Source organism: Aaosphaeria arxii (genome assembly GCF_010015735.1).
Source record: "Aaosphaeria arxii CBS 175.79 unplaced genomic scaffold BU24scaffold_18, whole genome shotgun sequence".
Taxonomy (NCBI): Eukaryota; Fungi; Ascomycota; class Dothideomycetes; order Pleosporales; genus Aaosphaeria; species Aaosphaeria arxii.
Window position 1 is genome coordinate 80,335 of NW_022983491.1, and position 25,664 is coordinate 105,998.

Here is a 25,664-nt window from a genome sequence, read left to right on the forward strand (position 1 = left end):
TGGTTTGTTCAGGATTTTCATTCTTAGTTCATATTTCACGGTTCTAATATTTTCTATCTGGATAACTTGACATGATCGATCGCTAGCCCATGAAGTTGCAGGTGGGCAATCTGTATTTATCGAGGACCCAATACTTCCTCCTCACGCCTTCCCACTCGCCGTCGGCATCGAGATCCGGGACGTCAATGGTCTCCCACTCGATGTCAAACCCAGCCTCCAATAGATCGATCTCCACAATCTTTCCGTACACGTCGTAACATATCTGGCGATCCGCGCCCATGCCATTGAAGAAACCGAACTTCCCTCCCTCGCCATCACTGCCGCCCGCCGGATCCAACAGGCCGATCACGTACTCAGTGAAGAACTCCCGAAGCGCCTTGTAGTCCTCCGCGAATGTGTCGAAGTAGATGGCATCGAAGAGCTCGCCCTCCTCGACGAGCCGCGGCACGACGTCCTGCCAGCGGCCCTCGTGCACTACCACGCCCGTCTTCTCGTGCCAGCCCTGCTCCTTCATCCTCTTGACCACGTCCGGGTGGGCCTCGATGATGTGGTGCGCCTTGGGAGACTTAGACTGGAAGATGCCGTCGATGATGCCCATGCCGTGTCCGACGTTCAGGACGCGGAGTCCCTCGGTAGGGAGGAGTCGCTCGGCGGATCTGCGCATGAGCGTGGTCTCCCATTCCATCATGACGCCGTTGGAGGACTCGTCCAGCAGACGGTCGCGGTCGAAGGTCAGGGTGGACGAGAGGTACGCTGGGTTCTGGGTCGACTCGTCGCCCTCTGCTAGCGCAACGTCGTTGACGCTTTGTGTGACTCTCTCGACGGTACGGTCATCGTCTTCTTCCTCTGCCTCTACTCCCTCTCCTTCCTCCTCGTCCTCGTCCTCGTCCTCCTCGGAATCGTCATCGCCAATCAACTGATACTCCTCGAGCCTACTGAGTAGCAATTCGGCCCTTACGCCGGCGTCAACGCACATCTCGTACAGTTCGTCCAGCCCCAGCCTGCGCGCAATGCAGCCGGGCGTCTCGCCGTTGATGTCGAGGTCGTTCCATATCGCGCCGTTCTCAAAGAGCAATCTGACCGTCTTGACCGCAGCGTCTAGCTCCTTCTTTCTCTGCTCGCTGAGCTCTGGTTCTTGTTGTTCCTGTTGTTCCTGCACGCCATTCGTGTGGCCGTTCACCTTGGATCCAGCATCAGACGCGGCGGGTTGTGCAGATTCTTGTCCTTCTTCGTTGTCATCGTCGTCTTCCTCGCAGGCGGCGATGGCGGCATGCAGAGGCGTGAACCCCGTCTCGGCGTCCTGCACGTTGGCGGAGGTGTTACGGAGGAGGTTCCGCAGCGCGGAGATGTCGTGGTGGGCGGATGCGAGGAGGATGCTCTGCGTCGAGAGGTCGGTTTCGACCGCGAAGGCTGGGTCGTCCATTGGTGTGTCTTCTTCCGTTCTTTCTCGAAACTAGCAGTGTCAATGGGAAGAATTGGCGATGTGGTGCTTATGGTAGTGGGAGTTTGTTTTCTGTTGTAGTTGTGTACAAGTACGTCGTAGTGGGGGTTTGGGAAATTTCGGTGTTATCGATAAGAAACATATTGCAGTGGACAGTTCCATCCAATGGCCTCGTACCTACGGGGCTAGTCTTCGCATTGCGTTTGTAGTATGATGGGATTGATTGACTCTGTTTATATGCCAGAACTAATTTGGGTTCAGTTCATGTGATGAAAGTGTCTACAGTGCTTGCTCGTTTCCTGGTGTGTTCAGTTGACGATACATACCCAATTTCTAGGTGTCTAGCACGCATGACCTACCAGCAGCGCCCTACTCGAGTAGTACCTCAAGCCACTATTCCCACAAGCGAATGAATAATCCACCAACCTAGCGTCCGCACCAAACGTTCAACCCATCAACTGACTTTTCATCTTTGAATTTACCGGGTATATAAGCACACAAATTCACGAAACTTTCATCAAAGCCAGCAAATCACAAATTTGCGAGCGGTTCCAATAACAGATCAGCTCGCTTGGCTCAGTGGTAGAGCGTATCACTAGTAGCCGCAAATGATAAGGTCATCAGTTCGATTCTGATAGTGAGCAATTGGTTCTTTTTTTGCACTTTTTTGGTGCTTTGAAAATCTAGGGTTTTTTGGTGCACGCCAGCGCATCAGAGAGAAAGAGAGAGAGTATGGATCGGGGAGTGAAGATTGATCATCATCGACGAATTCTGGTGACAGATGATGCTCGAATCTGCTGGGCCAACTTATTTTTGTTCAATTTTATTTTGCCATCAATGGAAAGAGGTTTTAGAAGGGTCTATCTACCTCTAGCACACACGATATTTGTGTGCTGTTATAATAAGATGGAAACACAATTGTGTTTCTTCTGTGTGATTGGCTGGTCGCTTCATGTCTACCTTGATTTGCGTAGCAGCTTATATGCGATCCCATTTCTCGAGACAAAAGGTACCAACATACACAGTAAGCATGCACTTTGAGAGCTATCTTCAACTCCTGAACACAGCATCATCATTAGAGGGTGACATCAATCACCACGTGAGAAAATCGAGATAGAGTACGGAGTACTTGTGCATTCATACAATATCATCAAGCGCGTCCGCGTCGCGTTCGAAGTGCTCTCAACTCTCTCGGTAACTATGCGATTCGCACCTAGGTAATTAGGGACGATGAAACAGACAGATCGGTTGATTCGGCCCTGGAGGATGGACAATGGCCAAACGAAATTGAGATTGATGCTCGCGGGATGCAGATCCTTCCCGTGTGGGCAAGGCTTGCTGCCAGCTTTTTCTCGCTGGAGTGAAATTGCGATAGGCGCGTGCGGGCCTACGGCATTACACAGTTACTTACTCGGACAAGTATGGTAAATTGTTAGGTACGAGGTAGCCAGAGCAAGCACGGCGTTGTATCTATAGGAGGTTACAGGTAATTAGCTCTCCTGTTTTCTTTGGGACGCCGCCGGCTCTGGTTCAGGTCCGTCGCTGTCGGTGAGAGGGACAGGTAATTGCATTACTGTGGGTGATATTTGTCCCTAACGTCTGCAACCACGGCATGCTATACTTAGATACTTCGTGTCTGAACGAACGTGTACAAGTACAGAAGCTGCTGATGCGTTCGCTGTACGCCGTACCACAGTGATACAACAATGGTTCACATGTCACCATGTCCAGCTCGCGTAGGTCTTGTACTTGTACACAGCTGCGCGACTGAGTGCACTCGTGCCCGCAGAGCTAGCAACCCACAAGATCGACCGAGCCAAGCGTGGAGAGCCGCTGCCCTCACCGGCGAATTACTGTTAATAATGTCTCATAATTCGAAAAGGTCTCAAGGCGCCCTGTCCCGCCCGGCGCGAGACCCTTTCCAAATCTCCTTGATATTTCGTCATGGGGGTGTGGGAGATGAAGGGCAAGGCTGAGAGAGTGGCTGAGCAGGTGCCAGGTGGAGGAGAGGATGGAGCGAGAAAGAGGAGATTGTGGTCTCGTCAAGAAGGTGGTCCACAGTGGTCATGGCCGAGGTAGCCGAGCGAGAGAGCAGCGTTGGCGCAGAATGGCTGGTGCTGGTGACAGCCACTGCGCTCGTATTTGGTTCTATCGTCAAACGATCGCGAGTTGTGACTACTGTGTACCTAGGTACGAGAGTATCCAGAGGGACATATCGCTCAATTTTGCTGCTGGTGATGGTGATACATGTTGAAAGAATTGCATTGCGCCATTTCACAGGCCGAAAGGCTGACCTGGTGTTCGGAGGAGGATGACAATGATAAAAATAAAAGGCTGATGACGATGATGGATCCTCCACCAAGGGTCGAGGATAAAAGGGGGTGTGAGCAGGAAATGTGATATGATAAGTGACAAGTCCCGTATGCGCCGGGGTGAAGTTAGGTGGTGTTAGGTGAGGTTTAGGTGAGGTTAGATGAAGTTAGTGAGAGAGTAGAAGTCCACGAGGGAAACGAAACGGGATTAGCCCGTAGGGACGAATGAGAGAGAAAATAGCACGAGGCAGGGGGACGGGAGCGGGAAATTAAGATTAGATGGTTCAACCAATCACACCCATTCTGTGCCTGACGCCAAGGGACGGGTGGTGAATGAACGAACAGGGGCAGAGTGACGCTGATTGGCCGACTGTTGGGTGAATTTCTGTTGGTTGCTGTGCCGTATACGAGCCGCCGAGTGGAGCTGTTGTTCGTGAAGGTGAGGTTATCCCCCATACACAGCACATACACAGCAATCGATACTATACAATGCTAATTATACTATACTCGATTCTCTCCTAGTAGGCGTTGTAACACTATGCTGTAATACACCATACTCAATTCTACTACGTCTGTTCTGTATTCTACCGTGGGTAGAGTGGGTGGTGGTGGTCCCCTGGTCGTGCCTTCTCAACTCGTTTCCTTCCGTATTCGCCGTTTCGCCCACCCTGTCGCTCACCCTTCACCCTTCACCCTGCTGACTCGGCCTCTTCTTCTCTCTTCTCCTCCTCCTCTTCCTTTCCACTCCTTCACCTCACCTCTCCACCTCCTCGCGGTCGCTCTCCCACCCATCACCATCACCTTCCTTTCGCTTTAATCGCGACCAGGCTGTCGTTCGCCCTTCGTTCATCGACCCCAGCCGTCGCACATTCGCTCTTTCATACAACAAAAACGACAAAACCAATAACTACACCAACCTCACCATAGTCAACTCCTTTATGTTTAGTGCTTAAAATACCAATCTACAACTATTATTCAACACGCGACGCGCAAAAGACAAACAGTACATACATACACTCGACTACCAACTAGTACATACATACATTCCACGGGACTCGCCAGAACACACCTCCAGGCCCAGTTCTAGAGCCATCGACATTCCTGACCGCAATCCGCTGCCTCCCTTGGAACCCAGGAACCTGCACCAGCCTCGTCCCCGTATATATGCCACTCGCCGCTATTCAGTAACAGTAATAACACCAATCGATAATCGCCAAACACCGTTCGCTCGCGCGCAACAGTCACCGTCCGACTCAATCGCAACTCCAACACGCGCCTGTCACGAACAATTGTCCCCAGACCGCCAATTGCAACCTCCAAAATGGCTCACAATCACGGGCGCAAGCACCGCCAGGTGCCTCGCCAATTCGACCGCCATCGGCACACCTCGGAGGAAGAGGAATTCGACTTTGCGACCTTCCTCTCCGTCGTCATCCAGACCTTGGGAGCGCCAGTGACAAGAACCCTGGGAGAGCCTATGACAAGAGCACCCGCTTCTACCATCACCCAGGACCCCGAAGAACCCGAATCGACTCGAAAGCCACAACCCAAACCTACTAGCTCTGAGGAACAGGAAGAGCGAGTCACGTCTACCGCGCAGCCTAGGAGCCCATCCGCCGCAAAGCCAACCTCCGCTGCCCATTCCTCCTCGATCAACTTCGATGAGACCATCAAGCCCTCGAACACCCAGGTCCGAGCTGCGTCCACCATTTTGGTGGCCTCCTCATCCCCTGTCATTACTGAGGCCTTGATTTCTGCTACCGCAGCGTCGTCTCCTTCAGCCTCTGCCACTGCTGACCCAGCGGCGAGCGGTGAGATGTCCACGGGCGCGAAGGCTGGTATCGCTTTGGGAGTCCTTCTCGTAGTGTGTGCGCTTCTTACCGGAATCCTCATCTTGTACCGTCGCAAGAAGAGCCAGATGCGTGATCAGGAGGTGGCCAACGAGAAGCCTCCTATGCGCAACATGCACGATCTGCCTCCACCACCCATCGTAACGCCTCCTCCTGCCGAACCCGCCCCCAGCATTCGTACTCAGCGTACCATGTCCACCGCTCCTCGTCTTAGCCTGCGCCCCGTCACTCAGTTCGATCCCACGTTCTCTGAGAACCGCAAGAGCGGTGGCAACCTCCTCGGTGTTGCCAGCGCCGCCGCTGTTCCTCATCAGCGCGCTCCTTCCCCTGATCGCCCGAGCAGCTCCTGGGAGCGTCCTGGTGCCGCGAATGTTTCTCCAACTGGCAACCCTTTCAATGACCCGCAGCCACTGTCTAGCAGCCCACCCCAGGACCCGTTCACAAACGCCGCTGTCATTGAGACCCCTCGCTCTCTTTCTCCCGGTCCTCCCATGTCCGCCAACATGCCTGACGCAAGCGAGTTCGCTGCTGCGGCTGCTGCAGCGCCTGCTGCCGCCGTTGTTGCTGCTGCTGTTCCAGTTGCTTCCCGAAACGCCCAACAGGACAAGGAAATGCCGCCTCCCCCGCCCATCGGACAAGAAAATGGCCCTCTCGCTAGCCCTGCTTGGACCGAAGACTTCCCTGCATCTCCTGGCCCAGCTCCTACCGGTCCTCCCCCTGTTGCTGCTCCTAACAATGTCCACCGCGTCCAGCTCGATTTCAAGCCTTCCATGGAGGACGAACTTGGTCTCCGTGCCGGTCAGTTGGTGAGGATGCTCCACGAATATGATGATGGATGGGTAAGTAACAACAGGACCCCGATTTGACGTTTCTTGACTAATTGTATCCAGACTCTCTGTGTCCGCATGGATCGCTCCCAGCAAGGTGTTGTCCCCCGAACATGTCTTTCCAAGCACCCCGTCAAGCCTCGCACTGGTCCTCCTCGTCAGCAGCCTCCGATGCGTGGCCCCCCTCCCTCCGGCATGCCCCCTCACGCAGGTGTTCCCCAGCCTCGTCCTCTCTCTCCCGCCAGCGGACGAAGCTCGCCACACCCACCGGTCCTCTCGCCTGCGAATGGCCGCATGTCTCCCGCTCCCCGTTCGATGAGCCCCGGCCCTAACCAGATGCCTCCCCAAGAGGGACGCGCCCGATCAAACAGCAACGCACCTTACGCAGAGCCTCCTCGCTCCATGAGCCCTGGATTCGGACCGATGCCTCCTCAGGGTCGTCCTCGCGCGAACAGCAATGCTCCGTATGCTGGTGCTCCTCGATCCATGTCTCCTGGCCCGTACGGCGGTGGGCCCCAGCAGCTCCCGCCCCCTTCGATGGAGATGGGACGCCCTCGATCAAACTCAACCGGCCAGGTCGCCCGCCGTGGCTCGCCACCTGGCCCGAGCCCCATGAATCCTAATGCCAATTTGCCGATGCCTTCAAGAAAGCCTCTTCCAGGCCAGGCACTATAAATATTTTCATGAGGAATGATCATGGCTTCGAACTTCTTCTTTTGTTTGTTTTGTTTCGAGACTTCATTTCGATTTCCTTGTAGGGGTCATTGCGATCTCTAGTTCATATCTACTTGTGGCGACTTGTCTGGGTCTTCCAACTATTTATATCTTATTCTCTGACTATTCCGCAAGATGGGGTGGAGGTGATTGGATTGGATGTCGATTTCTAAAGATTAGCTATCGGGTCTGCAGACGCATAAGATGTACAAAGAAAAGGCAGCGAATGTGATACCCATAGCAGAATCCAATCCTTTGCCATGCAATGCCATGCTTAGACACCGATTAGTTTATTTCCCCTTTTTAGGGGCCTTTATTTCCCATGTCTTCCTAGCTATACCCCAAAATCCTAAAATGCAGAAAATCAACTACAAATACAACTACAACTACATCATATAACAATAAAATATCCTTAACATATGAAATCATCTGTTTGTAACGACTCTTCCCCATGTCCTAGTCCCTATGGCGACTTTACAACTGATTTTCTTCTACTTTGTTGTCCTCCTGTATGCGAGTGGTGTATCAGCTATATATCTATCGGTCTGTTCGTCCGTTTATCTGACCATAATATCAAAAAAAGAAAAACAGGGTAAAGTGTGATGCATCCAATTGAGGCTGATGGTTGAGCAGGGTAGAGAAAAGTACACTTGTGCGATCTGAGTACATAAATTGTGGAAGTCCATCTCTATCTCGTAACATGACTTCGTGAGACGTGTTTCTTGGTGTCAAAATACTGATGGGAGTAAGTACATACGGGAGGGCGTGTTTTCATTGTGCGATTGATCCATTCACGTCGCCGCCTCTTTTGCTGTGCTTCTTATGTCTTAGTCTGTAGCATAGTACTGTATAGTCTGGCATGATATGGTCTTTTCCATTCTGAAGTGTATTAAGAGTCTGATCTAATTTTCCTCGTCTTTTGTGCCTTTCTTCTGTTTCCGCCTGCCAGTAGGACTTCGCAGTAGTTATAGCAGTGATATCAACATTACTCGCCCTACCAACCAACCGCAACGCATCCATCTCGAGAGAGTGAGAAGACAGACAAGCCTCTACTCGCACCGACACCTCCCCTCACAAGCCTTCACAGCGCTCTCCTGCACCGTCAAAACAGCTTTGACCCAAGGCGACATCTTGCTCGTGTCCACGACGATGTTGCCCTCGTCGTCGCAGGTGAAGTGCTTCTTGCATTGCACCATGGGGCTGCGGTGATTGGGGTTCGTGTGGAGCGGGACGACGCCTGCGGGGGGCGTGCAGGTGATGGTTTGGGGGTTTGGGGTTGAGTTGCTGGCTTGGTTGCCGGGGGTTGCGAGGACGGTGGTGGTTGTGAAGGAGAGGAGGGAGAGGATGGTGAGGTGGTGGAATTGCATGGTGGTGGTTTCTTGATGTCGAAGGATTGGTTGGTGGGCTGATTTGGTGGGTTGCTTATTGGGTAGCAAATGTGATTGTAGAGCGAGCGACGTTGTTTGTCTAAAAGAATGTGATCTTAAAGATCGGAAAGGATTGACTGTGGTGAGTGAGTGTATCGCAAGGGTAGTGAATGTCCATCATGGATGGGAATACAAGGCTTCTTTATAACACTTCCCAAAAAAAACATAAAAGATTATATTTGAGCATCCTTGACGAGTACAGTGCTACAACTTCCCGCCTGCCGGCCTAAGTAAATTCCCGTAAAAAGGAACATTTAATGCAAAATTGTCCGGAGTCTATGTCTCGGACTTTTTTTGCTTTAACTTATTCTACGTTGCCTCTGTGCACACGGAGTACAGTTCGTTAGTACTGACGATCGTCGGTCCGACCAATTCTTTCATCTAGTGACCAAGTAACAATAACGACTACTCTCAAGAGTAACAATGCTACTCTCGAGCCTCCTGTACAAAATTACAATGTAGAGGTAGGATAGTTAAGCCACCTTGTCTCTATTAGACAGCGTCCCATTACAGAGTCAGAAGAACTCCATTCTATCATACCAGGGCTCAGGTTAGCCATACAATCTGCTTTATCTGTGCCCTCCGCTGCTGAAAAGGGATTGGGCAGGCAATGATTCGTCTGTCTTTTCACGATGTAGCAATCTACGCTACGTGTCTATTGCATTTTCACTCACTTTGTGCCTCTACTTATCGTAAGGTCAGGGAATTATAAATCATGATGGTTTGGAGCCGCGCAGATAGTACTGATATTGTATTGTATTGCATGATTATTTTTAATTGATTTGATCTTCAAAACCCTCCCTCCTCTTCTTCTACTATGCCAAGCAGTTCGTACCAAATGCATCCCACTCCGTGAGCGAATAAATCACAGCCAGGAAAGCTAATATAAAGATGTGCATACGCGTATCTTCAATCAATTACTGAGGAGGACACTTGCAGCCAATCTTTGTACAAGCCGCGAGCGTGTCCTCCTTCATACCCGGAAGCTCCCAGATAGAGCCCTCCATAAATGGAGTGGTCGATTCCAGCTTGCCTGCGGTGCACTTGTAGACGCGCTCGCACAGGACGTTCCACGGGCCGTGGGTCCTGCTGGCCGCCACGAGGACATTGCCCTCTGGTTTGCCGTTGCAGGTGGGGCGGGGGACATCGCTTGTCGTTGGTGCTTTGATTTCGGGAGCTGTGGTTGCGGGAGCGTTGACTTCGGGAGCTTTGACTCCGGGGGCTTTGATTTCGGGAGCTGGGGTTTCGGGAGCTGCCGCGCTGACTGCTGCGCCGAGGGTGCCAGTCGCAGTGAAAAGGGTGAAGAGAACGATTTGGTGGAACTGCATGGTGGAAGGTGTTGTGGTTGGCGTTGGGTTTGATCGTATTATGTCGTGTTGCAGGGCTGAGGAAATATTCTTGATTGATGGATAGGATGATAGACTAATCGAATAGAACTTTTTCTTCCGCAGTAATGTTTAAAGAATGTGAAGTAAAGAATGTGAAGTAAAGACTGTAAACTTTGAAAATGATTGACTGGTGGTGAGCTGTTGCGGTGAACGCTCTGAAGAAGGTGAATTCAGAGCTCTTTTAAATAATTCCATCTTCAAAAATAATTACTGAACCACCGGATTTCCGTATCTTGAATCTCCGAATGTATCAATCTACCTTGCCTCTTTGCATGCAGACTACGGTACTTGAGTGTAGATCATCGGTAACCCAGCAATTGCGTGGTCGACCGATGACGATCACTCCGGAACATCGACGTGTAAGTACGCCCGCATCGCGTAGACTTCTGAATAGTTAGGACAATTAAGCTTTCTTTTCCTTCTTCAGTAATTGGGGAGCATGCTGTGCGGAGTTCCGTTCCGGTGAAAGGGTTGATCCCATTCTCTGCAGTGCTCTAGCAATAATATGCCTATGTCTTCTGAGCCCTCTCGGAATGTAAAAGGAGGTGGAAGTTGGTTAGCATCCGACGTACCGAGGATGGATATATACATAGCAGAAGGCATAGTCCCGTGCTGGTTTGCATATGACTTTGACCTTTTCTAGCATAGTGTTCGACAGTTGAGTCAATTATACTATACTGTCAAGCAGTCGTGTTTTTCAGCTACGATTTATTATTTTTGTGAGTGCAATCAACGCTATCGTCTGTATATTTGATGTACGCAACATACAAAGATCATTTGATGCATTGAACAAGGAACACTGAGCCCCACAAAGACTTTGTCTTACAGAGTCGGAAAATCATGTGTATGAACAGTTGGGACATACCTCTCTTCACTTCTCTACACACGTGAACATTATGAAGAGTACTTGAATCACACGTACCGTTTAGAGCAACAGGTATCGGTAGGCTGCGACGATTTAAGACGTTAGTAGCATACATCGACAGTAGCGGTGGCGGTGATATTGTCTCTTTTGGAGTGACTGTGGTATACTCGTTCGACAATTGGTTGCAATGCTTTCAACTCCCTAGGCACACTCACACAAAAATGGGAATCGTTGAAGCGAGACTGAAATGGTGCAAAAGATATATTGTTGCAGACATGGTGAGAGTGGATCACTTCGAGAAAGAAAAGGCCGTGTTGGCAAGTTTTGAAAAATCTAATTGTGCATATATGTTACGCTGCGTATCTACGTTGATCTATAGTAATATAATCTCCCACTCTTCCCCGTGCGGTCGCCTCATGCCATCTCATACCTCGGAACAGGTGGTGGCTCGGGACTTCGAGCCGGTACAGATTCGAGTTCTGGCTTCGCTCTTGTTTCCAGCTCATGGGCATAGTATTCAGCACCTTTATCAAGTGGAGATGGTGGTGCCTGGTCCTCATGATTGCTGCTGGTCACGTGCGTGAGAGTACCGTCCTTGTCGTTCGTGTATGGGCTGTTGTTGTTTGGGTGCGGGCTGTCATTGTTTCCTCTGTGCTGATGATCATCGCTGTTCTTCGTCGACCGTGCCATCCGCCTCGCGAGGAAGAATCCCAATCCGATGAGCAGAAATGCACCCACCACAGCACCGACTCCGATCCCAGCCTTTGCGCCCGTCGTCAACCCTCCCCCTCCTGCAGTCACACTGGGAGTGGGACTCGACGTCTCAGAGGCCAGCGGTCTAGGCGTCGCACTTGCGGTGTTGGGGATCGCGCCCCGGAACTCGAAAGGTAGCGTCTTGACCTTGGTCGGGTCCTTGCAGCAGTCTGTCGATATGCCGCAGCACCAGGTCAGTGACTTCTCTGTTCCGTCGCAGGGCGTCATGACGGCGCCCGTGGTTCCGTTCCCGCTCGTCCAGTCGTCGGAGCAGACGTCCAGGCACAGTCCCGACTTCCAGTCTCTCTCCGTGCACGTCTCCCGCCAGTAGCTGACCTGCATCGTGCCGTGGTCCAGCACGCGGTTTCGACAGACGCCATTGGGGAGACACTCGTCGTTGGTCCGGCCGTACAGCTTGTCGCCGCCGGATGGATTGGTGCGATTCAGAGCGCAGCAGATAGTGGAGAGTGGAGATGTGGTGTCGTTGGAGCAGGGCATGTGTTCATATTCGTCGCGGGCGTAGGTCGCATTGCCAGTAGGCCAGTAGCAAGTCGCTGTCGCTGGATTCGAGAAGAGTGTCGTCATGGTCGTTAGGCCAATTATCGCTGCCGCCATCGCGGTCCTGTGTCGTTGTTGTCGCATATTGGCTGTGCCAATTGCTCGCCTGTAGAGGCCCTCTCTTCTCTTTTCTTTTCTTCCTCCTTTTCTCAGATCCCCGGGGAAGTTTGACCCTTCGGTTCGGTCCTTTCGTCACTTTCCCTCTATTGAATGTCGATGTAGGGCTGAGGCGTATTTCTCCGAAATACGAGAAAACCGTTGGGGCCGTTTCGTATTCGTCAATCTGTACCTCTCTCCGATCACACAAGGCAGATGTGGGGAAGGGTAGTATCTTGGTTGAGAATGACGACGATCAAGTAGTATAGAGAGGAGTTGTGAGAGAGAGGAGAGAAGGGATGTGCGATGTGACGGTGGTATTACAGTTGTCGTAGAGGAACCAGGAGTACGGGCCGATGGGGAAGACAGAAGGGATCATGGGGAATTAATTAATTGCTGCTGGGCCTAGTTGTCGTAGCGTACTTGTAGCGCTGAGTAGTGTCCTGGTAGTGTGAATGTCGGTTCCTCCATGCATGTGAATAACATCCGACGAGGAGAAGCGAAGCAAAGCGCCAATTACTTAGGACGGTACCAGGCGCAAACTGGGCAGAAGAGGCTGTCTTGCTGTTTGAGCCCAACTTAATTGATGGTTACAATACAAGTGAGGTATCTGTTAATCGGGCTGAGTTGAGTTGATTTGGATTGAAGTCGGTCTGCCTCGAGCATGATCATACGCACCATAGCATATCATAGCATACCATTATTGCATACCATTGGATAGCACAGGATACAACTCCGTATATACCATAACATATCATGCCATGGAGCACAGGAGACCATGCACGATCATCACCCATGTATGTACAGTCAGCCTTTAGATCCCTTAGCCAAGGCCCGCGCGTGCATGGGAACTTCCACCACATGCACACACTAGACTGCGAGTGGTAGTACAAACACCCGCTCATCTTACCTTCAAGTATCACACTCTTTGCACCGATTGGGAGCTGAATGAAACGGCCACAACAGGTAGGCTGAGTGAGTCTGTGTATCCTGTGTTCCATTCCACCCCTCGAGTCAAAATCAATCGTTGCTCCGCCAAGTGTTGTACTCAATTGCTATTCTTGATTCTCCCATCATCATCATACATCATAACCTGTTGATTGAGGCGAGGTGAGACGTCTTGGTCGTTACCCAAGTGATGGAATATTCCGTTAATAGTTTGGCATTTCGATCTCGTCTGTGCGTCCGTCTGCCATGAACAAACAACACCCTACCGTAAGTGTCTACTTAACGCATTAGGAATACAGTCTCCCTGCTCTTCTTCCCACTCTTCCCCTCCCCCCTCCCCCCTTCCCATGTCTATACGATCAAAGTTTTAACGATCAGGAAAGACAGTAAAGTGGATGGCGGGAAAAAGCTAACGGGAACACCGTCTCCCATTTCTCACGTGGCATACATAACGGGCATCGCTAATCAATTAGCTTAAGCATTAACTAACTGCTAGCACTGAACGCCTTAACGAGCATCCGATTGAACCCTTAACATTCCGAATTGCACCAGTACGAGTAGGTTCTGAACAATTTGAGACGGAATGATTCGGCCGATGGAGCGATCGAATCGGACTGTCAAAGCACGATGGCGGTCGAGACCCTCCGGGGCTTGGCCTTGATGCGGTGTAGGGAAAACATCTGCCTTCCTACTCGTATCTATCTGTCCAACACCTGCCTGTTCGACTGTCTGCCTTGCTTGTCTTGTATTCTTCTTCTTCTCTGTTTCCCTTGCGAGGGACTTGCACATCTAGAAGTGTGCGCCGCGCATGAGGCCAATTGGCGGAGAATATCGCGAATGCAACTAGCCAGCCCTACCATGCCGTGTGGGTGACACAACGATAGGTGGAATCTTTGCAGCCATTAAACCCTCCTTTCCATTTAAACCTAACTCCCCTCTCTTCCCCTCTTCCTCTTTGCTTTTAGGACAATAACAATGACAATGTTTATTGAACTATGGAAAAAAATCAAGGGTCCAAAGGAATACGAAGCGCGCTAATTTACCATCGAACCCATCCATGCACGGGCTGCATGTATGATCCGATTCCAACAATTGGATTGACCAATTCCTACTCCTACGAAATGGTAAAAGCAAACGAGCTCATGCAGCGCGGCTTGAATACCCATGTCTCCCCGCGGCGGCGGCGGCCGCCTGACTGCTGCGTTTCTCCTACACCAATATTTACCTACATACGATATGGACGCCCATGCACGCACAGCACGCAAGCGATGAATCGGTTAGATCAATCATCAATCCTTCCACCGTAGCTAACCAAGTGTTCCCTTCTCTTGGGAAAGAAAGAAGAAAAAGGAAAGATCGAGAATTTCATCGGAGGAATGGTTTAGCTCCCCTTCTTCCTTGTCGTTCCCCCGCCTGATCTCTGAGCTACACTGTTAAGGCACTTACTGTGCAGTACCCCGTATCTACGTATTGTTTGAACATAAGTAGTTGCTTGTCCTAGACATTGTCATAGGCGGCTTACCGGTAGGAGCCGGCCATGACTTCTGATCGCATTGCCCCGCTGTTGATCGACTGATCTTCCCTACGGTATTGTCAGTCACGCTCACGAGACATTGTCTGGCACACAACACATTCCAGCACAGCACATTGCAAGAGGCCAGATGTGATGGATTTGTAGATACATCGTACCTTGACGAAAGTGAAACCTCAATCATTAACCCCCCACCCTGCTGGGGCTGTTTACTGTTGAGTGATGAGGTTTGGAAAATACGCTCTTCAGCTTAGTTTTGGGACCAGCCTCCGGAGGTGTCGTGCCGTTACCTGCAGTAGACATCCCGTGCTGTTGTCACTACTAGGGCTGATCGGTGGTGGTCTAGGTTGATTTTCTTTCTCTAGACTTGGATGTCTAATCGACTGATATTGTGTATGAGAAATCCTTAGTATGGTTGCCATCTACAGTAAAGGCCATCTACAGTAAATGATTCGTCTATGTCTTTCGAACAATAATGATGACGATTCCTTCTAACGACGAAGCTATCCCGTTTCTACCTTGCCTAAACCGCTAGATCCCTCACTTCTTTCCCCTCCGTCGTCCATTGGCCATCCAAAGACCCTCGTCTTGATGACCTGCAATCCGAGTCTTGGTCTTCTCCACTCCCATTCCATCTCGCACCTGATCTTCGCGCTGCACCACCTTCAGTGGTAGATCTTTGCCGATGCCGAACAGCACAAAAGGCGCCCACTTCCATCGGAACGGATTGATCGCGATCGTGAAGACAAACCAGTAGATCAGCTCAGAATAGGTGAAGAAGTCGAAGGCTCCGCCGGGCGCCTTGGACTTGATCCATCGCGTCATGTCGATCCACAGCTTCATCAACCGGGTTCGCGGCCGCGCCAGCGGGTCCACAAGATACATCAGCAGGAAGCGCGTGTAGATGCCGATGTGGTAGTTTCCGACGGTCCCGATGGCGTTGACGTACGTGCAGTTGTTGCAGCAGATCTCCGGGTGGTCGGGCGGGAACACTTGCAGATACCAGTTCGGCGGGTCGTAGGGCTCCTCGAACACTTCGTCCGGGAGGAACTTCAGGCTCGGCCGCTCGTACCCCGTGGCCATGATCACCATGTCTGCCTCGATGGACTGCTCTTCCCCAGGGCCGTTCTTGGGTACGCCCTGGGCGCGCTTGTTGAATCGGACCCCCTTGCCGGACTTGTCGTATCCGAGGGTGTCGCCCCTCAGCCACGATGCCTTGCCCGTGCGGACGAGGTCGAGTACGTTGTCATTGACCATGGGAGTCTCAGTGAAAATACCCTTGCCGCTGTTCCTGGGAGGACTGATGTCGTAGAGATCGCGGTAGAAGAACAGTCGGAGGATGTTTTCGGGGATCCACGAGAAGATGGTTTCAGAGCCGAAGATGTTCAATGCAAGTAACACGTCGATGAATGGGTTTCGCGGGATGATCCATTTCTCAGAGCGAGCGAGAACGTTGGTATGCTCGGCTTCCTCTCTGGCGACGAACTCCAGTGCCTCGACGGCTGACGCTCCTCCTCCGATGACAACAACCTTTTTGCCCTTCGCAGATACGCCGTCGAGCTGAGAAGAGTGATGGATCTCCCCTTTGAAGTGCTCTTGACCTGGAAGTTTCGGCATTTTGGGGTCACCGCAGGTTCCTATTGCTGCAATGACGCCGTCGAAGCGTCCATTCGAGGTGTCGTTGATGACCCAGCGGCCGTGTGGGTCGCGATAGACCTTCTCCACGGGGGTGTTGAAGCTCGTCTTGTCTTCCAATCCGTACCGCTTCCACAGCTCGGTGACCTGGGATACGATTTGTTTGCGATCGGGGTAACCCTTGTCCCACTTGACCGAAGGATGAAAACGGTACATTAGACTGTGGATCTGAAGGCCCGAGGTGTTGTTAACTTTCTGGATTGTTGTTAGCCGTGCGTTCCATATCTTCGTGCAGTGTGTAAGTCTGGGAGGCGTACACTCCAAATGCCCCCAAGGTTCTTCTTAGGACCAGCTTCAAAGATTCTACAGTCGAATCCATGTCCGACTATGTGTGATGCAGCAGAGACGCCTGTGATGCCTGCTCCAATAACGGCAATCTTCGGACGGACGAGGTTTGGATTAGGGGGTGGCGGGGCTGGAGACAATAGCTTGTCCAGGAACCATTGTATGACCTGGTAGAAGAAAAGAATAGGACTTGTGATTAGGTGCTGAAGGAGTTTGAATAGGCCCATCCTGAACTCAATGGGATGATAGGATCAGCTTGAAGACGGCTGTATAGGAAGGACTGTGTTTGTGTAGGAAGAGTTGTTTCGGAAGGTTGTGGAAGAGTTGAGGAATGTGAGACGATATGTTTTGCATGTGATGTCATGGTGTCGATTGAGATAAGTACTGAGTAGTCAGGTACCAGGAAGAAAAGCGGGACTATTGTTGTAGGATAGGTTGAGATGGGAGTATGAGAAGAGATGTTGTTTTTTGACATGTGAAAGAAGCGATTAAAGTTAATTATTCTGAGAACTAAAGTTACGAGTACTTGGACCCGTACAAAAGATACGAGGCAACGTCACTGTTCTGCAATTCTTACAAGGATGATCTGCGACAGGGATATCTCATCGCTAAGAAAGGAGCTCGGACCAACGACAGCGCTCCCATCAAACGTCCATACTTTCGCGTCAACATCTATTTTCCATTCATTGATTCATCCGCAAACACCAAAGCGTTGTGCAGATGGAACTCGCTGCAGGTTTATAACAGAATAATTCAGGGGCCATACGTTTTGGAGTCCCCGATCAATTGAAAGAGATAGTCACGGGGTTGACCACGGAGGTGGTGGAAGCAAGCTTAAACTTAAGCTTATGCTCTGAAGAGGAGGACAGCCTCATACAAGAGCTTCTACACGATGGCGCCATTCAACTCCGGCATAGAGACGCAATTCTGCAATGAAGTGAACAACGCCCTGCAGGCTCAGGATGGCGCACAGCTACTCTCCATTCTCCAACTGGAACCTCCGTTCGGACCCATCTACCAACAGCTGATATCGTCGCTGCAATCCAAATACCCCAAGGACGACCAGCGCGCAGAGGAACAGCTCGAACGCGTCGTACGCAATGCTGTCCCCGAGACGGGCGAGAGCGAGGACGAGGAGGGCCGACCGGTGCCGAATTGGAGTGCGATGGTCACATTCATCGTCTCGTGGATGTGCTTCATCCGCGACGTCAACGTCGAAAACCTACTGGAGACGTACGAGCGGCTCAGCGACCTCCAGCAGAAGGCGAACAGCGCGCTCCAGCACTCGACCAAGGGAATTCTCATCCTACCGACCGTCATCAGCTACGCCAAGGTCTTCTCCCGCGTCGCGATAGGCCTTGACCGGCAGCCTGAGCTCATCCAACACCTCATCGCGGAGACGGTGACGGAAGAAGGGCGAAGAGAGTCACTACCAGAAAAGGCGGCCAACATCCTCCGCCACGCCTTCATCACCTGCCTCAACGACCGAAACACAGCGCCGCGGGGGATCAAAGACGGCCGGCCAGACGGCAAGAAGGTCGGCATCTACAGGATGGCCAACATCTGCCTCAAGATCCTGTTCCAGTGCGAGAAGCTCGAGAACTGCCAAACCTTCTTCTCCAACATCCACAACTCCTCCCCTCCGCTGGCCATCTACCCAGCCTCCGAGCGCGTCACCTACCTTTACTACCTCGGCCGCTTCAAATTCGCAACAACCGACTTCTTCGCCGCGCAGCTCTGTCTCCAAAAAGCCCACGACGAATGCCCCTCGGACCCCAGCTGCCTCCCGCAATCCCGGCTCCTCCTCATCTACCTCATCGCCTCCAACCTTCTCCTCGGCCGCCTCCCCCACTCCTCCCTCTACCACCGCCCGGAAGCCAAAAACCTCCGCACGCACTTCGAACCCCTCGCCCGCGCCATCCGACGCGGGGACCTCGAATCCTTCCGACGCATCACCTCCCTCTCCCTCTCCCACCCCTCCACCCCGTTCTTCATCCGCCACCGCATCTTCTACCAACTCGGCAACTACTGCGAAGTCTTCGTGTGGCGCTCCCTCATCCGCCGCGTCTTCCTCCTCACCGGCCAACAAGTCGGGACATCCTCGCGCTCCGCCCCGACAATCGACCTCTCCGCCCTCCTCGCCGCCTTCCTCTCCCTCGAGCGCCGCGCCCTCACCCTCTCGGCTTCCTTATCCCAGGCGGACTCCGTCCCAGGGAAACGCCACATCAGTTTCGCGCTGGCCGATACCTCCACGCCCCCGGCCTCGCTCGGGTACATCGACCCTGACTTCGACGGCGTGGATCCCGTCGAAGACGACACCACCCCCCTGACCCCGTACATCCGCACCACGGACTACAGCATCATGACGATAGAATCCATCGTCTCGAGCCTGATTCTCCAGGGGTTCCTGCAGGGCTTCGTGAGCCAGCGGACGAGGAAGTTTGCGATCACGGGGGCGAGGCGGGGCGGCGGGCCGTTGAAGGCGGGGTTTCCGGTGGTGTGGGAGGTGGTGAGGAGGAGGGAGGAGGGGAGGGAGGTCGTGGGGTGGAGGTTGGAGGGCGCGGTGGAGGGCGGTGGTGGGGGGGTTGTGAGGTTGGCGGGGGCGAGGCCGGCGGGGGAGTAGGGGGGATGGACGGTGGATGAGGTAGATAGATACCCGTGGTTGTGATGGTGGTGATGTGGTGGTGGTGGTGGTGGGTTGAGGGAAGTTGTATATACATTTGCATGTACAGTAGGTATATTCCGACGCATGATCGATCGATTGACTGCCGAACACATGTATCACAATGTTTTCAGCATAAATATCACTGTGTTCTCACAAGATTTCCAGTTTTCTTTCATGATTCAAAGTTGGCTGGCTGTGTTTGGTAATGTGGTTTTTACTTTACGTTGCTGGATTACTTGCCCTGTTCTTCTAGATATTCAACTAGGTCAGAGAGGGGGTGAATTTCGATCTATGCAAAAGATGAACAGAAAGGGATGGGTATCTAAACTGCGACTGCTTGCATGTAGCTTCTTCCAAGACGTCTCTCGTCTGATAATGATACCAGCAGTCCCTCAATCGTCGTCCTCGAAGTCGTCGAAGAGATTGAACTGCTGCCGCGGCTTCTCTTCCACCGGCGGAGGCTTCGCCCCAACCACGACGACGCTCTCCTTCCGCTGCGGCGCGGGATGTGAATCAGCACTCTCCTCTCTCTTCGGCCCAGAAGACTGGTCTGCCTTGATCGATGCCTCGCCAGCGTCCCGGTCGCGAGCGTTCGCATCCGCCTCTACATCCCCATCAATCTCCACAGATTCCTTCCACGGATCCTTCTTGAAGTCCAACAGATGTCGCTGGATCGCCATGAGGTTGCCGCCCCAGATCTTGGTGTTGTGAGGATACGGCGTCCACGTCGAACCGGACTCCTGGAGCTTCTTGATCCACTCCGCCTGCTCCTCCGTGACCTCCTTCAACGCCGCGTTGTCGCCATCAGCGGGGTCCTTACTACTCGGATCCGCCGAAGTCGTCGCGACGGTGCCTGCAGCAGCAGCTCCAGCCGGCGTCCCCACGACGCCATTGGCCGCGCCAGCCTGCTCCTCCTCGCCCGCCGCCTTCGGGGGCGCCAATTCGCGGTACGTCGGCGGCACGGTGTAGCTCGCGATCTTCCTGGCGTACGCGAGCAGCTCGTCGACGGGGACGGGCCGCGAGTCGTCCGGGAAGGCGGTCGCCGGGGTCTTGTAGAGCTCGCGGCGGAGGTCGGCGAGCGTGGAGACGGAGGACTTGACTTGCGCTTCTAGGGCTTCGGCTTCGGCGCGCAGGGCGAGGATGCGGGCGTGGTTGGCTTGGTGGTGGGATACTGGATGGGCGGATGAGCTTGGGGTTTTCATGTGTGGATGGTGGATTGCTTCATGTGAAGTGAAGGTATGGGGGTTTTTTTTAATTGAGGGTGGACGTACGTTGATCTAGTCCTTCGCTGAGGTCGTCATCGGCGGCGACGAGGTCCAGGGCGGCCTGCGTGGAGGGATTATAGGTGGCTATGGATTCGACGAGGGTGCTCAATGCGGACTCGACGCGAGCGAAGTGAGACTGTAGGACGGCGTCCATGGCGGGCGTGTGTGTGGTGGTTGGTTTCTGGTGGACACTCCACGGGGATGAGGGGGAGAACAATGCCACCGAAGAGAACGGTTATACGGTGACTGGTGTTTCTTTTGTTTGTGTTCCACGCTTTGTTGTTGGGTTGGTAGAAGCTTGGAGGTCGGAGGAGCTGTCTCGGACTCGTTCCTCGTTAAGAGGGAGCGCACGTGATCAGGCCAGTCTGCTAGTGAATCGTCTTTCCACCCCGCCGGTCCCGTCCCCAGACCCTCGAATGCGACCAATAATGGTTCAACTACTCACCAAGTACCTCGTAGGTACTCCGTATTACTATTGTAGGTGCTCCTGATCATAATCAAGGGTTCAACTAAATATCCTAAGGGCACTCCTGAACTATAGTGAAGGGTTCAACTCTCAGGTACCACGAGGGACTAGATGCCAAACAAATGACGGAGTTGTTGTTTATTAACAAAGAAACAATCCCATTCTTCTCTGAGTAATAGTCGTTTGTTGTACCCTACCAACTGCATGCATCACATTTAATTGTCTATCCGCGTTGAATGTCTCTACTGTCTGCAGAGAGACAGCGCGTTGGTGTGAGGAAAAGGGAACTTAAAGTGTTGATGGGACTTATTGTAACTATTCTTGGGTATTTATCCATCTGCAATACCCAATTACAGCTAGGTATCTCCGATTATTTATAGCCGATGACGACAGCCTGAGGTACTTACTCGTACTGTGCGCAATCACGCATTGAACAAGTACTCGTAGCTAGTGGCGAAAGATGCTGCTCGAATACGCATCAGCATCGTCAACACCCCCATTTACTTACCAGTAGTAGTGGAGATGGACGAGGCATGGGCTGGCCAGCTGGCGGGTTGGTTGGTTGGATGGCCGGGTCGGTCGAACTGGGCTGAGCAGCTGGAGCTGAAGTCGAAGGACCTAGATCCGCCATTAACGCGGGACGAACTGATGACGATTTGGCAACTCCCGACACCGTCAATTACTAAACTCGTAGGTAGATCTGCTATTTATTCCTGCCACGAGGTACTACTGCTGCTGCTAACACTGCAACTGGGCAAACGCGTCTTGTGCTGGAAGAGTGGATAGGATACCAAGAAGAAGCGGAAAGATATTTCAGATGCCGGACCGAATACAACGGGGACTTTTGACGTTGTTGATGCTAAGTTACTAACCGCGAAGGTGCCTGGGGACCGACCGAATGGCGACGGAGGAGGCGACGGTAACGGCGATGAGCGATGGCGATGTTTGGTAATGGACGGGGATTGGTAAACCAGCGGCTGGCTTGCTACCTGAAACTCGTCCGACCCGTATCTGACATGTAACAGAGTTTGGGGAGTATCAAAAAGCAAACAGCAATCATGCATGTCACGTCGAAGTAGGATAGACAAGATTTCAACAGCTCACCTTCCCACTGTCTTGTCTGTACTCCGTACTCTTGATTTAATTCTTGAATCCCGGTACTTGGATTATGGGGCAGAACCGCGGAACGAAATAAAATATATACCGCATCGTTGCCTTGTCTGGTCTCTTGGCTGGTCGACATCGGGACTGACTGCGCCTCAAAAAAGTCTTGAGAGGTGAATGCTTGAGCCTTGGTTGAAGAGGAAATATTCCCTTAGCTGTGAGGATTAGTGGCAATATTGCTGTGTAGAGACGGAGAAGAAGAAGAAGAAGCTGGGGGAATCAACAAGACTTGTCCCTTTGCTTGTGATTCCTTGACCTTCCATTTCCGATTTTTCCCATTCCCGTCCCATTCCCTTGACCAATATTTACAATTCCCGCTCTTATTATGCGCGGGACTTGTGTACACACAGTACCATCCAGTACTGGTACCTGTAATGGTACCAAGTTACCGTGACAGTCTCGAGTACCAGTACCAGGAGATACGATATGCGATGGTACGATACGTACGAGTACGATACGAGTGTACCACCACCCACCCCTTATGAAACTCTAAACGAACCTGACCTGAACTTGAACTGAAGGGACTGGAGGACTTGAACTGGACTGGACAGAAATGAAATAAAGTATACTTGGACTGAATAGAAGGACTGTTTGCGATGGGCGATCTGTGACCTGTCTTTGCCTTTGCCTTTGCCTGTTTCGGTGTTTGCTTCGTCTGTGTCTTGCCTCTCCCACCTGCAGGCAGCATGAACCTCGTACCCATCCAGACCGGGAGAACCGAACCTACGAGGAACTCCCTCTCTCTATTCCTCCTCCTCCTCCTCCTCCTCTTACTCTCCTGGGGAACGCCTCTTTCTCCAACTCTTACCATTACGAGCACTTCTTTTCCCATCCAACTTCCTGAACCTTTTCTCTCTCTTTTCTCTTCACATCTTCACCTTCACCTTCACCTTCACCTTCACCTTCACCTTCACCTTCACCTTCATCTTCATCTTCATCTTCATCTTCATCCCCATTTATCTTTTTGCACACACGCGCACACCCCACGAAGCGCGCTTGCGTACCCCATCACCCATCACCCATCACACCTACGCCCGCCCGCCAGCTAGCCAGCCCGCCCTCCGCCTCGACCCTCGACCCTCGACCCTCTCAGCCATCCATCCCACCTTAAACTCACCTTAAACTCTCCCGCCTACCTCGTTCACTCTCCTCCACTTTCGCCTTCACCTTCACCTTCACCTTCACCTTCACTCTCACTAACTTTCACTCACATTCTCACCTGCTCACCTACAAACCCGCCCGCCCCCTCACTTTCAAATAACTCAGCCCTCGTTGTCTTGAGCATTCTCCGCCTGCTTGCACCATGGGTAAATCGTAAGTCCAATCTTTTTCTCTTCTCACTCACTTCGTTCTTTCCCTCGTCGCGACCCCGCCGTGCGTAGCCGCCACCCACCAAACCTCGACGTCCTTCACTTTCGACCCTCCATTCAGCCTTGGACGACTCCACCCAGGTTGCTGGCCTTTTTTTATACTTTGCACGTTCAATCGAGGACCGCGACCACGCTCCGAATTACATCTTCCTGTCTGCGCTGTTCGAAAACCGCGTTGCGTCATCGCTAGGTTCCCCTCGCTGCACCACAAACAAACTTTACGATACCAACTGCGCGACGTTGATTCTCACCCACAACAACGCAACAACACAACAACAACAACAACAGCAACACCTACACTGTCACTTCTCGTTGGAGAACCATGCGCCAGAATGCAGACCGGAGAATGCGACAGCCAGGAGTGGTGCCGTAGGAACAGCAGCAACGGAGACAACAGCCATACCTATCCTCACATCCCACTCGGCACTCGTGTAGTACCTTTGCTGGCCCACGAACACCCTCCCCTCAACTTTGCGCGCCGGCACAACGCTCCGATCCCCAACCATTGTGATCCCGAGTACCACCACTACCAGGCTTCCCGCACTGTCGCCCTAGCCAACGGCGTTTCCAACCTCCATACCGAGCTCTCTACGCGTTGCCCCGTGGAGCTGCTCACTATGAAGAATCACTCGCTGACCATAACTTACCACAGCCAGAGCAAGCTCTCCCAGCAGGAGCTAGCCGACCTCCAGAAAGCGACCCACTTCGACAAGAAGGAGCTGCAGCAATGGTATAAAGGTGCGGCTGGGAAGGGAGACAGCAGATTGGCTGGACGCTAACCGGACCAGGTTTCTTGAAGGACTGCCCATCTGGCATGCTCACCAAGGAGGAGTTCCAGAAGATTTACAAGCAATTCTTTCCGTTTGGAGATCCGTCGTCATTCGCAGATTACGTGTTCAATGTCTTTGACGCCGACAAGTCAGGCACGATAGACTTTAAGGAGTTCATCTGCGCTCTCAGCGTCACCAGCCGAGGAAAGATGGAGGACAAGCTCGACTGGGCGTTCCAACTTTACGACATAGACGGTGACGGCAAGATCAGCTACGAGGAGATGCTCGCCATCGTGGAGGCTATCTACAAGATGGTAGGTGGTGCTTCGATATTACTTAGATCTGCCATCCCACGTGCCCGTATTGACATATTCTACTAACTAGGTCGGCTCCATGGTCAAGCTCCCAGAAGACGAGGATACGCCCGAGAAGCGCGTGCGCAAGATCTTCAGGATGATGGACAAGGACGAGAACGGCAGTCTGGACATGGCCGAGTTCAAGGAGGGCTCCAAGCGCGACGAAACCATTGTGTCGGCACTGTCGCTGTACGACGGTCTGGTATGAGGGAGGACTGCGTTGCTCATGGCTCGTCTTGTACTTTGGTCGGTGTTCTCTGGATTCTTTGATATCAACAGCGCATGGATTGGTTTTTCTTTGGCATGTACGCAGGCCGCATGTCCGCGGGGAGGTCTGGTCCGATTTCGCTTCGGCGCTCACGGCATATCCATGGTATGGTGTAAATAAAGAGACGCGGGGCAATGAAATGAATATCAAGAGTATCACAAACGACTGAAGTATTGATGTTGCGGTTTCGTGTGTATTTGATGTTCGTGTAATTGAACATTGGTAGTGCCTAATAGGCTCGTAAACCCATGTATACAGAAAAGAGAGCTATGCCTCTTCTCGGATACGTCCGTAAAATTTCTCTCTATTCTAATTACACATGCCATCATTCTACTCCGCCTTCTATTGCGCAGATAATCCTTTCGTTTAATCACCTGTTTTGGTTGTTGCTTTCGCGGCAAGTCTTGTTGTGGTTAAGCGTGGCTTGGCGCCGTAACCTCCGAAAGACGTAAGAGCAGAGGATGGACGCGAGGCGGAAGAGGCAACTTGGACTTTAATTCATTCAACCTTAACCTTAAACACTTCCACTCCAAACAGCACCAACACTTCGTCATCGCCCGCCACCTCGACTCTCTTGCTGGAACAAGAATACACCCTGCCATCAACATCTTCCACATTCCATCTGCATGGTCTCTTCCATAAAAATCCGA

At 52.2% G+C, this 25,664-nt stretch overlaps 10 protein-coding genes and 1 non-coding gene across 11 annotated transcripts; 4 read left to right on the forward strand and 7 right to left on the reverse strand.

Moving 5' to 3' along the window:
• Positions 1 to 4: 4 nt before the first annotated feature.
• On the reverse strand, positions 5 to 1,514 carry BU24DRAFT_429307 (arginine N-methyltransferas-like protein). The gene has a single exon (XM_033529706.1). It carries the CDS (start codon positions 1,421 to 1,423, stop codon positions 83 to 85), a length of 1,341 nt encoding a protein of 446 aa, XP_033376792.1. The 5' UTR covers positions 1,424 to 1,514; the 3' UTR covers positions 5 to 82.
• A 492-nt stretch (positions 1,515 to 2,006) lies between these two features.
• On the forward strand, positions 2,007 to 2,085 carry BU24DRAFT_t92. Its single transcript has one exon. It is a non-coding gene; the product is annotated as a tRNA-Thr (tRNA).
• Positions 2,086 to 4,764: 2,679 nt separating this feature from the next.
• Positions 4,765 to 7,227, forward strand: BU24DRAFT_97011 (uncharacterized protein). Its single transcript, XM_033534848.1, has 2 exons — positions 4,765 to 6,442; positions 6,494 to 7,227. The coding sequence occupies exons 1-2, from the start codon at positions 5,075 to 5,077 to the stop codon at positions 7,103 to 7,105; spliced, it is 1,980 nt and encodes a 659-aa protein (XP_033376793.1). The 5' UTR covers positions 4,765 to 5,074; the 3' UTR covers positions 7,106 to 7,227.
• An 819-nt stretch (positions 7,228 to 8,046) lies between these two features.
• Positions 8,047 to 8,511, reverse strand: BU24DRAFT_475346 (uncharacterized protein; the record flags this gene model as incomplete). Its single annotated transcript, XM_033532898.1, has 2 exons — positions 8,047 to 8,098; positions 8,204 to 8,511. The coding sequence occupies 2 exons, from the start codon at positions 8,509 to 8,511 to the stop codon at positions 8,047 to 8,049; spliced, it is 360 nt and encodes a 119-aa protein (XP_033376794.1).
• An 883-nt stretch (positions 8,512 to 9,394) lies between these two features.
• On the reverse strand, positions 9,395 to 9,909 carry BU24DRAFT_497914 (uncharacterized protein; the record flags this gene model as incomplete). Its single annotated transcript, XM_033534310.1, has 1 exon — positions 9,395 to 9,909. A coding segment is annotated over one exon (429 nt), but the record flags the coding sequence as incomplete, so codon positions are not given.
• A 1,605-nt stretch (positions 9,910 to 11,514) lies between these two features.
• On the reverse strand, positions 11,515 to 12,138 carry BU24DRAFT_323939 (uncharacterized protein; the record flags this gene model as incomplete). Its single annotated transcript, XM_033522960.1, has 1 exon — positions 11,515 to 12,138. A coding segment is annotated over one exon (624 nt), but the record flags the coding sequence as incomplete, so codon positions are not given.
• Positions 12,139 to 15,074: 2,936 nt separating this feature from the next.
• On the reverse strand, positions 15,075 to 17,211 carry BU24DRAFT_429310 (FAD/NAD(P)-binding domain-containing protein). Its single transcript, XM_033529707.1, has 2 exons — positions 16,663 to 17,211; positions 15,075 to 16,600 (listed from the first exon to the last, which is right to left on the reverse strand). Exons 1-2 carry the CDS (start codon positions 16,915 to 16,917, stop codon positions 15,251 to 15,253), a joined length of 1,605 nt encoding a protein of 534 aa, XP_033376797.1. The 5' UTR covers positions 16,918 to 17,211; the 3' UTR covers positions 15,075 to 15,250.
• A 153-nt stretch (positions 17,212 to 17,364) lies between these two features.
• BU24DRAFT_403058 (uncharacterized protein) lies at positions 17,365 to 19,313 on the forward strand (the record flags this gene model as incomplete). The annotated part of the gene is made up of 1 exon (XM_033525554.1): positions 17,365 to 19,313. Exon 1 carries the CDS (start codon positions 17,583 to 17,585, stop codon positions 19,311 to 19,313), a length of 1,731 nt encoding a protein of 576 aa, XP_033376798.1. The 5' UTR covers positions 17,365 to 17,582.
• Positions 19,314 to 19,607: 294 nt separating this feature from the next.
• Positions 19,608 to 21,020, reverse strand: BU24DRAFT_97049 (uncharacterized protein). The gene is made up of 2 exons (XM_033534849.1): positions 20,627 to 21,020; positions 19,608 to 20,526 (listed from the first exon to the last, which is right to left on the reverse strand). The coding sequence occupies exons 1-2, from the start codon at positions 20,772 to 20,774 to the stop codon at positions 19,748 to 19,750; spliced, it is 927 nt and encodes a 308-aa protein (XP_033376799.1). The 5' UTR covers positions 20,775 to 21,020; the 3' UTR covers positions 19,608 to 19,747.
• Positions 21,021 to 21,523: 503 nt separating this feature from the next.
• Positions 21,524 to 22,356, reverse strand: BU24DRAFT_429313 (uncharacterized protein; the record flags this gene model as incomplete). The annotated part of the gene is made up of 2 exons (XM_033529708.1): positions 21,832 to 22,356; positions 21,524 to 21,768 (listed from the first exon to the last, which is right to left on the reverse strand). Coding segments are annotated over exons 1-2 (497 nt in total), but the record flags the coding sequence as incomplete, so codon positions are not given.
• A 1,306-nt stretch (positions 22,357 to 23,662) lies between these two features.
• BU24DRAFT_97115 (EF-hand) lies at positions 23,663 to 24,986 on the forward strand. The gene is made up of 3 exons (XM_033534850.1): positions 23,663 to 24,358; positions 24,409 to 24,704; positions 24,775 to 24,986. Exons 1-3 carry the CDS (start codon positions 23,953 to 23,955, stop codon positions 24,952 to 24,954), a joined length of 882 nt encoding a protein of 293 aa, XP_033376801.1. The 5' UTR covers positions 23,663 to 23,952; the 3' UTR covers positions 24,955 to 24,986.
• The last annotated feature ends 678 nt before the right edge of the window (positions 24,987 to 25,664 follow it).